We start from the raw sequence: 14,103 nt of genomic DNA on the forward strand, positions 1-14,103 counted from the left end.
ACTGACTTACTGTGTTAAATTATGCAAGTTACTTAAACTCTGTTTATTTAACTCCTGCCTGCTCTGTAAAATAAGCCCAGTCCAGCTCGCTTGTTTGCCAAAGCTGTTTGGAGACAATTTTTCATATGATATGGATCATCAGCTCCCACAGAAGGCAAAAGGAATTCGATGTGTGGGGGTAGTCTGGGATCCAATCCAAAACTAGAGCTCATCTGGAAGAAATATGGAAGCCTGATGCTCCCTTGCTGGCCTTTTAGTCGTTTTCACTTACTGCCTTCCTTCTAAGGAACTTTATAAATCTGTTTCGCGTTTTGCTCTATGGAGAATAAGCTTAAAAAGTCTGCAATGAAAAAAGTCTTCTGATACTCCCTGTTGGCCACCTGGGAGTCAAGGAGGGCACCTTGCCCTTGCTTTGTGCCCTGGATGAGCCATAACATTCAGGGTCTGTCCTTCTCTTTGATTTTCACCAGGAGAGGGCCTTTTGAGGCCCAGTTTGAGATGTAAAATCTAGCTGGATTTAAATTATCATTCGTCTACTTATTTTTATTTTTTCATATAGTTGGTACAAGGTCTAACTATGTAGCTTGGACTCGTGATCACTCTTCTGTTTTCAGCCTCCCCAACACTGGGATTACAGGCATATGCCAGGTCTTGGAGGCTGGGGGCGGGGCCTGTGCAGCACGTGGGTCCGCGGATCGAACCCCGGTCCCAGTGCTTGCCTAAGCAGGCGCTTAGTCCGCTGAGCTATCTTGCCAGCCCCCACTAGACTACTTACGCAGTACACTTTCCTGTCAAATGCTAGTCTAATGGAGAGCTCTGCAGTGGCACCTAAGACCTAAAGAGTGAGTGCCACCAGGAAAAAAGAACAGAAATGAGATTTCTGCTAAGCGGGGACATAGAAACAGTGCCCTAAAGAGTCCTTTCAGCTGTGTCTTAGTGGGTGGTCGAGGGACAGCTTGGTAACAAGCGGCAGGCGAACGCTCTGGATGGGCTTCCTGGGAGCGGGTGAGTATACAGCCCGGGTCTCCAGTGTGCGAAAAATCAACCTGAACAGGTGGGGTGGAGGTCTTGAACATTATTCTAGGGACTCTATTTTGGTAATTTAAGTAAAAAGAAGCCAAATGAAGATCTCTGGCAAAGTGTGCGGCAAAACTAAACTTGGGGACAATTACCCCGACGGGAGGACGGAGCATGGATTGGCAAAGGGAGGCCGGGAGGCTAGCCAAGGGGGGAAGGCGGACAATCCAATCGAAGGAGAGGGAAAAGGGGCGACGGACTTCTGCGACCCGCTCTGAGACCTAGGTATGGGAAGGCAAGGCAGACCCCTCCCCACAGAACTCCCTCTCGGGGTGGGGGATTGGGAGGAACCAAAGTTTTAGTCGCTCCCTCTAGCGACGCCCTGTGGTTGGTACGAACCCCTGATTGGTTGTCCCTGCTGCCAGTCCTGGGAAGGTGGTCCCGCCCCCGCCCCGCCCCGCCCACTCGGGGTCCGAGTGAGAACCCGGAGAGCAAGGAGCCCCCGGCCGGGCGCAGCGGGGACTTCGGGCCCGCCGCAGAGGTAGGCAGGTGGGAGGGGCCCGGGGCCGACGGCGACCCCGCGACTCCAGCACCCCGCGTGCTCGCAGTTGCCCGGCGTCGGTTCCGGGGGTCGCCACGGAGTGGGTGGGGCGGGCGGGGGCGCGGACCAACGTCCCCACTTCCCCACGTCCCCGGGGCTCCTGTGACGTTCTGCGTGAAGCCCGGGGCGGGCTCCGGGAGCCGAGGTGCCGGCGGCCCCCGCGTCCTCGAGGCCCCGAGGCCCCGCCGGCCGGGGATGCTGCGGCGCGGCCCGACTTCTGCGGAGCGCCGCTGTGATCTCCGCGGAGCAACTTCTCAAAAGTTTACGGAGCGGTTTCTACACCCCGAGCGGTCGGAGCGTCGGCGCCCCGAGGTGACCTCCCCCTGCTGCGCGCTGCGGCTGCGGGCGGAGCGGACCCCTCTCTGAAGACCGCTTCAGCGGTGCACCCGCGCTGTGCGGAGACAAGTGGAGCGGCTTGCTCCGCGGCGGCGCCGCTGCTGGCTACCTGCAGGTCGCCGCTTTCTTTGTGAAAACTGCAATCTTTGCAAGCCCGGACTGCGCCTCAGTGCGTCCCCAAGGGTGCAGTCCGGCGCGGGCGCGGGCCGCTCTGGGCAGTGCCACCCGCGGGCACGCGTGGCCAAAGTGGGCTGAGGTGGTGGTGGGAAGGTTCCCTAGACAAGGCGTGTGCCGCTCTGGTCAAAGACTTGCGTCTTAGGGGCAAAAATACAGTTAGCCAGTGGTTCAGTTAATTTGTTCTTTAAGAGAAGAGAATTGAAGACTATGAAAGACTAACCCAGAACTTCAACCCGGTAGACCTAATTCAACCGGGTAGAATTCTTTCACTTCTTTTTCTTTCCTTTTTGGGATCTGGAAGAGAAACAGGAAGTCAGAGATTGAGGAAAAAAGAGCATTCACTCCACAATCGTAAACAGTTTATTTTGTGCGAGTAAATATTTCCAAAAGTTATTCGAGGTATTTGAAAAACCAAGACTTTTCTGTTCTCTGCGGAGAAGGTAGATCACTGTCACATTCAAAAAGTCTAGATGTATTTATTTAGAAATTGGTTATAGCTCCCCGGGTTGAAGAGCACTATAATGTGGGGTGGGTGTGTGTGTGTGTGTGTGTGTGTGTGTGTGTGTGTGTGTGGAAGGGTCGTGGCCAGTGTGCAAAATTAAAATTTTTAACTACTCAAGATGGTCTCCAGACACAATAGTTATTTTAAATTATTGACTGCCTGAACTTAATGAAACCAGGAAATCAGGTGTATAACCCAACCAGTAAAGACTGTAGGTATTTGAAGCTGATTTCCTAACATTCTTAAGGCTTTACTATTTACTATAAAATACACAATTAGCATAGGTAAAGAAATAAATAGATGTACCAAATAGGAGTTTATTATGTCATTTCAATAACAAGTACTCTAGATATGTGTATTATATTTCTTACATTTGAGGTTATTTGATCATATCTGAGTTAATGGTGAAATTTTTGGCAGGGAACAATAACCACACCTAATGGATCATTAAATCTGTGAATGTGGTTAGCAGACCACATCTAGTGCACTAGTATCTATCCATTTAAACTGCTACATTTTCTTTACTCATTTGTAGATACAAGCTGTTTTTATTGGGATATAATTCACAAACCTTAAACTTTACCCTTTTATTTTTACTTATTTTAGAAATTTAATTTTGTTAGAATTTGACCAGCTTCAAACACGTGTGATAGGGTCATAGTCAAACAGAAGCCCACCTAGCAAAGTTTTAGGTGACCAGTAACCTTGTCAATTAGATATGCTGGTCCTGGCCCAATTTCTGGGACAGTTCGAGAACCTGGTTCAATTTGAGTATGTCCAGCATCTTGGATTAAGTGTTTGCCATGCCGGGGCTTAGACTGCCGAGCTAGCCTCCCAACCCTCCGTGTCCTTGACTATGGAATATTTGGCTCATCCTACCACACTCAGCTTGGCTGCTGGAGTTGCTTGTGTGAGGCTGCGCTGGGGCCTCCAGGTTCCCTTTGGGATGGTTCTCAAAAACTTAACAAGTGAGATGGACAGAGACACTGGAACTGAAGCAAGCATCTTGGGAGAGAGGGGAATACAAAATGATTCTTGTGGTTAAGATTTTAAAAAAAGGATACAGAGAGCATCCTTTCCCTTCTTCCTACCCTTTTAATGTGTATAGTTTCATTATTTGTAGTACATTTTGCAGTTACTCTTAAAGTATATTCAGGGGCCCGGGAGATGGCTCAGTAGAATAAGCTCTTGCCTGGCAAGTGCAACGGCCTGAATTCAATCCCAGGTTCCACCAAAAAAAAAAAAAAAAAAAGTATATGGTTCAGTGATTTTTAGCATATCCTCAACCATCACCACTAATTCCAGAATATTTTCATCATTCCTGAAAGAAATCCCATGTCCATTGCCTCTCTGCCTTCCTCTTTCTTTTGCAGTACTGGGATAGAACTCAGAGCTGTTGAACTGAGCTATCTCCCCAGGCCTTATGGTCCTTATCATTATTGCTTTAATTTTGACACAAGTTCTAGCTAAATTGCCCAGGCGGGGCTCAAACTTGTGATCGTTCTGCCTCAGCCTCCCAGAATGATGGGATTATAAACATTTACCACTACTCCTGGCTTTGCTCTCTCAGGACCTCTGGAGACCACTAACCTGTTTTCTTTCTTTTTGGATTTGCCTATTGGGGCATTTTATATAGACAGAATCATATGATATGTGGCTTTTCATGTCTGAGTTCTTTGGCTTGAAGTATGTTTTCAAGGTTCATGTATTGTAATATGTGATGCTACATTATTTTATGGTTGAATAATGTTCTGTTGATGGATTTATCACATTATTAGCCATTGTTTATCTATTAATCTGGTGGTAGGCACTTGGAGTATTGCCTCTTTTTTGGCTGTTGTGAATAATGATGCTATGAACATTTGTATACAAGATTTGCTGTGGACATTGTATTCATTTCCCTCGCGTGTATACTTAGCATTGGGTTTTCTGGAGCCTACAGTAACTTCATGTTCAAACTTTTGAGGAACTGTTAAATTGTTCATGTAGCAGCTCCAATATTTTTACAATTTCATCAGCAAATTACCAGGGTTCCAATTTGTCCACATTCTTACTAATAATTGTTAGTGTGTTTTTTTCATTTTATTATGTTCATCCTGTTTGATATGAGAATGGAATGTCATTACAACTTTGATGTTTCACTTTCCTTATACATAATGATGTTGAACATTTTTCATGTGATTATTGGTTATATATTTGTCTTCTTTGGAAAAGTGTTTACTTAGATACTTTGCCCACTTACTCATTGCCTTTTTTGTTGGGTTTTATAAGTACTTTACATATGCTGGACACAAATCCCTTATCAGATGCATGATTTGCAAATATCTTCCTCCATTTTGTAGGTTATTTTTACACTTTCTTGAGAGTGGGTTTTGGTTTTGTTGTTGTTTTAGACAGCATCTCATGACGTAGTTCATGTTGGCCTTCATCTCACCGTGTACCCCAGGCTGGCCTCAAACTCGTGACTGTCATCTTGCCTCTGCCTCCCAAGTGCTGACTTACTTGGTGTGGGCCACCACACCTGGCTTTGTGTACATGGTATGAGGTAGGGTACCATCACCTGCACGTGGACATCGAGTTGTCCCTGTATCATTTGCTGAAAATGCAATTCTTTTCCCCATTGAGTTGTCTTGGTACCCTTGCCAAAAAATCAGTTCACTGTAAATGTGAGCTTTTGTTTCTGATTCAACTCTCATCCATTGATTGATTGATCCTTATATTTGAGGACTGTGGCCTTGGAGTAAATTTAGAAATTTGAGCATGTGAGTTCTCAAACTTTTCAGAATTGTTTTGGCTATTCTGGGTGCTTTGAATTTGCAAGTGAATTGTAGGGTAAATTTTTTCTTCTTCTTTTCATCATCATCATCATCATCATTATTATTATTTTGGTACTTGGAATTGAACTCAAGACCTTGTGCTTGTCAGGTAGATTCTGTGCCACTGAGATATGTCCCCAACCTGAGCTTGTCAATTTCTGCAAAATATTCTATGAGAGTTTTTGGTGTGATTGAGTTATGTTTATTCATTTGCAAATACTGTCTTCCAATCCATAGTATACTGTTTCTTCCATTTATTTATTTATTTTATTAATTTTATTGAGAAACAGAGACAGTTTCAAAACAGGTTAGTAGGACAGCTACAATAATTAATACATTGCATATTGTTGTCTTTGTAGTAGTTATTCATAGTACAAGATGCAGACATGATATCCTAGGGTTTTTTTTTGCGGTACCAGGAATTGAACTCAGGACCTTGCGTTTGCCAGGCAAGCAGTTATTCTACTGAGCTATCTCCCCAGCCCCCAGACATGATATCCTGTCCAAACACTATTAGTACAAATCTTTCTTCTTCCATTTATTTAGACCCTTAATGTTTTTCAATTCAGTTTGTGAGTTTTCACAATACAAGTTTTGCATTTGTTTTTGTTACATTTATTCCTAAGTCTCTTGTTCATTTTGATGCTGTTGTAAGTGGAATATTGTTGTTTGGGGGTTTTCAGTATAGAACAACTGATTTTCCTATATTGATAGGGTTTCCTGACAGCCCACTAAACTTAGTAGATCTGATGTCATTTTATGGATTCTTTAGAATTTTTATACATGATTATTCATATAAAAATAGAAGGTTTTCACTTCCTATCCAATCTGGATCCTTTTTCATTTTCTTGCCTTGGCTAGAATCTCTAGTGTACTGAACACTACAATAGTAAGATCAGACATCCTTGTCTTGTTCCTGATGTGAGTACAAAAATTGTAAGCCATTTACCAGTAATTATGATATTAGTTGCTTGGCTTTTTGTAGATGTCCTTTATCAGGTTGAGAAAATTTCCTGACATTGCTAATGTATTGAATCTTTTTTTATTATAAAGGGATATTGGGTTTTGTCAAATTGGTGTATGTGTGTGGTCTTCTCAAGACCACCTCCCCCTTCTTCTCCAGCTTACCCTAGACATAATTTACTTCCACCCTTCCTGCCACCTCAGGAAAGACTCCCAGTCAGTTCCTCAGCTGTATCTAAACATCTCCTTCAAACCCCTCCACTAGCAAGAGGCTGTAAAAGCCTCAGTCTCCCTTTGCCTAGCACTTCCCTGGCAAGCGTGCGCTTCCCTGGCAAGCGTAAGGGCCTGAGTTCAATCCCTGGTTCCGCAAAAGAAACAAAAACAAAAACAAGGGACCGGGGAGATGGCTCAGTAGAATAAGCGCTTTCCTGTCTAGTAGAAAGAGAGAGAGAGAGAGAGAGAGAGAGAGAGAGAGAGAGAGAGATCGTCAACCCCACATTCTCTCCTGTGTCCTCAAAGAAAATAAAGCCCCTTTCCCTTTTTCCTTCTGCCTGTTTCTCTGCTGCACTGTTCCCCCTGAAAACACCTATCTAGCACAAAGTTTAACTAACATGAAATTGACTTTTTGTTGCTTAGGATAGATGGGTGTCCTTACATTTCTGTGTGGTTATATAAATGGCTCAAGAGCTAAGGACGTCTGTTTGATGATGGGTTTTATTTCTTGATATTTTTCTATATTTTTCCTTCTCTCTAAAGCAAATAGAGAAATGAAGTGGCAGTAGAGTGGCGAAAAAGTTTATGACTAACAAGCTGGTCCATCTGTTCTTAAGTCTTCCATACAGTGTAAATGGTTGTGGAGGATGACCTGGGCGACTCTCCTTGAAAGAAGAGCAGTAGTCTCCATTTTGGCTGTGCCTGACCCTGTTTCCCTGTATTACTAGGTACAGAGCTGGCTAGGACTTTTCCTTACCCTTTCAATTGGCTTTGCAAGGCAAGGCATATTGGTCTAGCTGAGGAGCTGGTGGGAGTCTTTGAAGACCGCCCACTGTTTCCCTGATAACCCACGCCTGCTGCTCATTAATATGAGCCGGGTGGAGACAGGACGAAGAGCCAGTGCTCTACTCTGTTGGCCTGGATCTAGCCTCGAGATAGAGAGGCTATGACTTCCTGGGGCTTGAAAGATTTACACATCAGAGCTGAAGCACCGGACCAAAAACCAGTAGATACTGTCTCAGTGGTAAAATGCAAATTACTTTTTCTGCATATCTTTCTCTGCATATCACAGAGGTAAATGCAGACCTCCTACCTAGCCCAGCTCACGGTATTCACCTACTTCCTGAAATTCTCAGTCATTCATCTTCAAGTCACTCCTCCTGCATGACTGAATAAAACCTGGGTTCGTCCCGGGGTCCAGGCCTTTGTTCCCGATAGCCATCACCATGACTGACTTAGGACCCCTTGGCTCCCCATAATTATAAATATGCTGTAGCATCTTTATTTTCGCTGTGGATTGCACTGGGAGTGGTAGATTGGAATTAAGTTGGTGGGATTCCAATAACGTATCTTTGGGATTACAAATATAAACTTCTTGGACTGAGCCGAGAATCAGGAGGGGACTCTTACGAATGGTGAAATGAATAATTAATAGAAAATGCTAGTATGGGAAAGGAAAAGGGCCCTGAGAAAGGCTAATAACCAAAAACAAAAAGAGAATACTCAGAAAACAGAAAGGTAAAGATTCTGTAAAAGCAAAAGAACAAAGATAGAGTATTTTAGTCCTACAATTTTAAGTTGGGTCCAAGTTAGGGCTATCTGGAAGCTGGTGAGGGTACTCTTAATAAAAATTATAGCCTTTGTGGATCAATCCATCTTATTTATTTCTAAATTATTATGAGATTGTGTCAGTTCAGTATTAATGTGAAAACTGACATAAGCACAATAATGTTTATCATAGGAAAATCATTTTCTGAGTTTTTAGCAATGTGTGGTTTTTAAAAATTGGTGTAGGTTTAGGGAGTTGGATTGTTACACTAAATACTGGAAAAATAAACTTATTATACATATTTTTTTAATGATTTGGTACAGTGTCTGACTACACAGTGAGGACTCGTAGTGATCCTCCTGTTTTCAGTCTCCCCCGTGCTGAGGTTACAGGCATGTACCACCATGTCTGGACTCAGTGGCTGGCTCAGTGTGCCTGGGGCCAGGGCCAGCCTGGCATGCATGCAGTATCAGGGATCGAACCCCGGTCCCTGTGCTTGCCTATGCAGGTGCTTAGTCAGCTGAGCTATCTTGCTGGCCCCTTAGTTATATTTTTGTAAAACAAAATAATAGAATAGTACACTTCAACTGCAGTACCATTCACAGTTCTGAGTTTACTGTCCTGTTTGCTATGACTAGGGCTTGGCTCATGCAGAAGGTCCATTCCTAAAGCAAATTTTATCAGTTCATAGCAAGAGCAATTCGGAAAGGCGAGATGGAAGGGGAGAGGAGGAGAAGGCAAAGTAAAAAGGATCAAGGTGCAGTGTGTGTACAGTATGTACCTACCCTACAGGGTGAATATATTTATTATGAATTGCAACTATATACTAAAAATATTTTTTAATTATGAAGAACAAAAAATGAGAAAGAAATGTATTACTTCTTAAATTATCCCATTAAACATTCACAAGTATTTAAAATTGCTTTCATAGATCTAAGAGCCAGGCACAATCATGCTTCCAAAATCAAATACTACTTTAGAATTTCAAAACCAGGTCCCTGGCCTTTGCCCTTTTCCTTTTAGTACTTCTCCTTGAGATAATCTCACATAAGAAAGTTAATATCATGGAAAATACTGATTCCAGGTTTACTTCAGTAGATAATTCCAAATTTCATAGTTACATGTTTTCTCTTACACCAAGAAAAGTTGTGCGAACCTGTCAGGATTGTACCTAGTTAAATGCTCCACAGGACTCGTGGCTTGCAAGACTTAGCTTGAACCTGAGCAAATTTAGAGTAATGCTAAGTAAAAATTGCTACTAAATTATAGTACAAATCTAAAGCACCATTGTAGTGCTCTTCTATTTCTTTAGTTTATCGTGCTACTATTTGAATAAAGCTGTGAGACTTCTGTACGTTTAAGAGTGTGGTAAAATTATGAGTTGATAGATTTAAGAAAAACCTTACTGTGCAGTGGTGTTAAAATAATAGTTGTGTTTTGTGCCATTCTGTTGTACGAAGTTTTGTTAGAAGCAGCACTATTTCATTTGTTCTCACAGCATACCTCTGAGGAAGAGCAGTTTGTGGTGCTCAGCGTCCCTTTTCCTGGATTGGGTAAACTGAGGCCTCGAAAGCTCAAGCAGCAGTGCAGAACGGCTCCCATCCTGGCCTCCGATCTCCCATTAGGCTCATAAACTATAACAAGGGTTGGAAAGTGTTTTAGAACTTAAAACTTGCTTCTGAATATTATTAGATGGTGACTACAACATACGCTGTAGTGTATGTGTTGGGAAAACTAATGGACTCCTTAAATGCTAATTGGTGTGCTGTTGAATGCTTTCTTCTTAGAATAAACATGGCCGAGCTTTCTGAGCCCGAAGGACCGGTAGATTGGAAGGAGCGATGTGTAGCTCTGGAGTCTCAGCTCATGAAATTTAGAGTTCAAGCAAGTAAGATAAGAGAGCTTCTAGCAGAGAAGGTAAGTATTTGTTCCTACCCTCTCAGTGCTTCGGAGGCTTGAGCATCTTTAAAACAATAGTATGATTTGCCAGATAGGATGGCACATGCCTGTAATTTCACCATTCTGGGAGGTGGAGGTAGGAGGATTGCAACTTTGAGCCCAGCATGAGACTCTATTTCAAAAATTTCGAAGTTTATGCATGTGTGTGTGTGCATGTGTGTGTGTGCATGTGTGTGTGTAAAGACCCTGGCTTCAATTCATAGTACCACCAGAAAATTAAATAATTGTATAATTCAACTTCTTGCCAAGTGTAGTTGAAGCTGTCTTTAGCATATTCTTTCACTAGTATTAGGGAGGATTGGCCAGTAGGATAAAAACATTTGTTTGCAAATGGTGATGCAATACATTGAAACTCTATTTGATGAATGTGGAGTACAGTTGTTACAGAGAGACAAACTGTAATTCATTTTATTTTAAGGAATTTAATGGCATTTAGAGCCATTAAGGATATCACTTAAAAATGATTATGGAAGGAAATTCCCTTGATGGTAAAATACATTTATAATGCATCTGAAATTTTATGCACTATTTAAGAATTTGTATTGATTGACTGTATATCACTAAACTATCATCTGGGCTATAATTGTGTTTACTATAATTTATACCTCTGTGTATGTTTGCTCATTTTGAAATGGGTTCTTGCTCTGTAGTCCAGGCTGGTCTTGAACTCACTGTATAGCCTAGGCTGGCCTCAAACTCATATCAGTCCTCTTGCCTCAGCCTTCCGAGTGCTGGGATTACAGGTATAGTCCACCATTGCTGGTCTTGCTTCTCTTATTAGTTCTAAGAATGTAATTAGAATTTTTTTTTTCTGTACCAGAAATTGAACTCAGGACTTTGCATTTACCAGGTAGGCACTTGTGCCGCTGAAAGCTATGTCCTTGGTCCTGTAATTAGGATTTTATGTCACAGGAATTATGATTTTGTGAAGATTTATATAATACCAATAATTCTGTTTGCTCATTTATTCATTCAACCAATGTTGATTGTTGTTGAGGGCTAGGTATATGTCACATACGGTTTTTAATACCAGAGTTACATGTCTGAGTAAGACAACCCATATTTTTGATTCCGGGAAACTTGGATTCAAGATCTGAGCTGTTTGATATAGTAGTCACTAATCACACGTGGCTATTGACAGCTAACTTCAAATTGAGATATGTGTAAATGTAAAATACACATGGAATTTCAAAGAGTTAGTATAAAAGAAAGACATTTTAGCAATAAATTCTATATGAATTATGTTAATAATACATACTTTGGACACTGGGTTAGAAATGTCCAAAACATACTTTGGATGTTGAGTTAAGTGGACAATATTCAAATTAATTGTACCTACTTTTTAGTTTTTAATATATGTACTAGATAGTTTTAGGTGACACGTGGTGTTCACATTACATTTTTAGACAGTAGTATATAGATGGTTGGATGAATAATATTTATGGTTGTTCAGAACTGAGCAGGAGAATTTGCAGGTGATTTCTTTCTTTTCTTTTCTTTTTTTTTTTTTTTTTGGACCAGGGATCAAACTCAAAACCTTGCCCTCGCCAGGCAGGTGCTTCTGCCGCTCAGCTCTCTCCCCAGCTGCAGATGGTTTCTTGAGCTCAAGTCTGTATAATCCTTTTGGAATAGACACTGGTTCACATGTCGCATATCCAAAAAAGGTTTTAAATCTTCCTTTCATTGTTAGCCAAGAATCTCTTAGAAGTATTCTAATAAAATCTAATGAAAACATCATTCCATTTAAATCTTCATTTTCATCATCGTAAATGTTTGTACTTTAATATCTTTTATATGGGAAGACTAAGGTTATCCTTATCTTCTTGGCCTTGTGGAGTAAACCCCTGCACTATATAGTATTTTTTGATATTATAATAAAAATTATAACTTGACAAAAAATCCCACTTTGAATATTTTCAAGTAGGGGACGCTAATCCCCACTCACAGTTCTGACTCAACGTTGTCTTTTGCTCTTTTCTCTGTGAAAATCATTTTCACGTTGTGCCGAGATGGGTCTAACATTTTCTGCAGCCCCAGCCCCCTCACGCAGTGACTATGCCTGGATCCATGCGGTCTGCGCTTGTTGCTGAGCCTCCTGGCCACTCTCCAGGGACTGCCTGAGCCTCTCACTGGCTGACACTGTGGAGTGCAGCCTTCTTCTCAGAATTTTCATGTTTTCCCTGATTTCTGTGCATTCTTACTTTTCTTACGGATTAAATAGAAGTGTTACTTATTTGGATTCCAGTTTGTTGACCTTTGAATCTTATGACCACATTTGTCCTGATATTTAGAAAGCGTGCTGCAGCAAGTTTCTTTGTGAGTGTCCATTTTTTTTTATTATAAAAGGGTTGTTTTCTTTGTAAGTAAAATCATAAGTAACAAAAATTTTCAATTTGTGTTCCATTTAATTTAATGTTTTCTTTAGAAGTGATATCAAGAGGAATATTGCTATTTTAGTTGTAGTTTCTTTTTCTTTCTGTATTATGCATCTCTAATTCAAATCCTTTGACAGTTCTAAGAGATGGAATTATTCAGATACATTTTGCATATTGGAAAGTGGATTTTTTTTGTTGTATTTCATAATAAAATATTTTTCTCAGGTTTGAAAATTCCTTTTGTTATCCAGCTGTATTTTAAGAAAAAATGCCTAATATTTATTAATTTATCATGTGTTACTTTATAGATATCATTTATTTAATATACCTGACAACATGTGAAATAATAAGTTTTGTTGACCCCATTTTATAAATTAGGAAATTGATGCTAATTATGTGCCAGGAAACAATTGAAGTTAGCATATAACAAGTTATATATTAACTTGTTAATTCTTCCGACAGTCTTTGTTTTGTTTTTGAGACAGAGGCAGTGTAGCTCAGGCTAGCGTTGAACTCACTGTGTAGCCCACACTGGCCTTAACTCAGGGTGATCCTCCTGGCTGAGTGCTGTGATTACGGGTGTGCATCACCACGCCTGGCTCTCCGGACAATCTTATGAAGTAATGTTACCCATGTTTACACAGGAGCAAATTTATCACGGTAGAGCCATGATCTGAAGCCAGGCATTTCATTCCTAATGCATAGTTGATTAGCTGTTACCCTATAGAGCCTTTATAACCTAGTTTCATTATTGACCTCTTTGCCCATTCATTGATCCTGTCTTCTGTTCAGCCATAACAGAGATGTAAATCAGTTCCTGCATGTGTGTTACTGTGTGTATATGCATATGTGTGGGGGGTAATAACAATTTATAGAACATTATATGTTTTTCAAAGCAAGCCCTATTGCATTATTCCTAAGAGCCAGTCAAGTGTTGCATTCCGGAGGCGAGTTGAGTCTAATCTCATCTGCAACCTTTGGTTTTGTGTTAAGACTAGTGTGCTCCAGGGCTGCTTCTTAGAGTGCTTCCCCTGGCTTGGATGTAGTCCCAAGGCTGAAGATTCTTGAGAGAATACTAATTTAATTCTTTAGCTGTTGGCCAGGGATTCTGGCCAACTTCTTCTCCCTTTAACAATTCTGGTTCCCAGTTCTATTTTATTGCCAGTGGCCATAGGCAATTAAGCCTAATTCCCAAATATGGTTCCCAAGTTTTACAATAGCTGTTAGCTAGTTTATTTTTTTATATTTTATTTTTTTAAGTTCAGATGGATTTTTTTTTTTTTTTGGACTGGCTCAGGATGCCTTCAGGGCAGGTCTGGTAAGGCTTCAGGATCTGGGGCTCGAACCACAGCATCCTGAGCCCTGACTGCTTTGTTTATGCAGTCACTTAAATGACCGAGCTAATGGGCAGGCCCCCTGTTGGCTAGTTTAAACCCCATTGCAATGCTATGAAGTAGATACTGTCATGTCCAATCTAAAATTACCATTCAGGCTGAGGATAATTGACTTATATGTCCAGTATTAAATTATTACACAGTTAACAAATAGCGGAACTACTCTTTTTTTTTTTTTTTTTGGAACTACTCTTAAGTCTT

The 14,103-nt window shown here is 41.3% G+C and overlaps 1 protein-coding gene across 5 annotated transcripts in view; it reads left to right on the plus strand.

Moving 5' to 3' along the window:
* The first annotated feature begins 930 nt into the window (after positions 1–930).
* Positions 931–14,103, plus strand: part of Plekhh2 (pleckstrin homology, MyTH4 and FERM domain containing H2) — a 121,154-nt gene continuing 107,981 nt past the window's right edge. For 4 of the 5 annotated variants that reach the window (XM_023711231.1, XM_023711227.1, XM_023711230.1 and 1 more), the window contains exons 1-2: positions 1,498–1,558; positions 9,962–10,091. In XM_023711231.1, coding sequence (XP_023566999.1) covers positions 9,969–10,091 — 123 coding nt within the window. In that variant the 5' untranslated portion in view covers positions 1,498–1,558; positions 9,962–9,968. Of the gene's footprint in view, positions 1,006–1,497; positions 1,559–9,961; positions 10,092–14,103 lie in introns of those variants that run through there. The other variant, XM_023711228.1, reaches the window with a different exon arrangement.

Source organism: Octodon degus, unplaced genomic scaffold (genome assembly GCF_000260255.1).
Source record: "Octodon degus isolate 3935 unplaced genomic scaffold, OctDeg1.0 scaffold00020, whole genome shotgun sequence".
In the NCBI taxonomy this organism is placed as follows: domain Eukaryota; kingdom Metazoa; phylum Chordata; class Mammalia; order Rodentia; family Octodontidae; genus Octodon; species Octodon degus.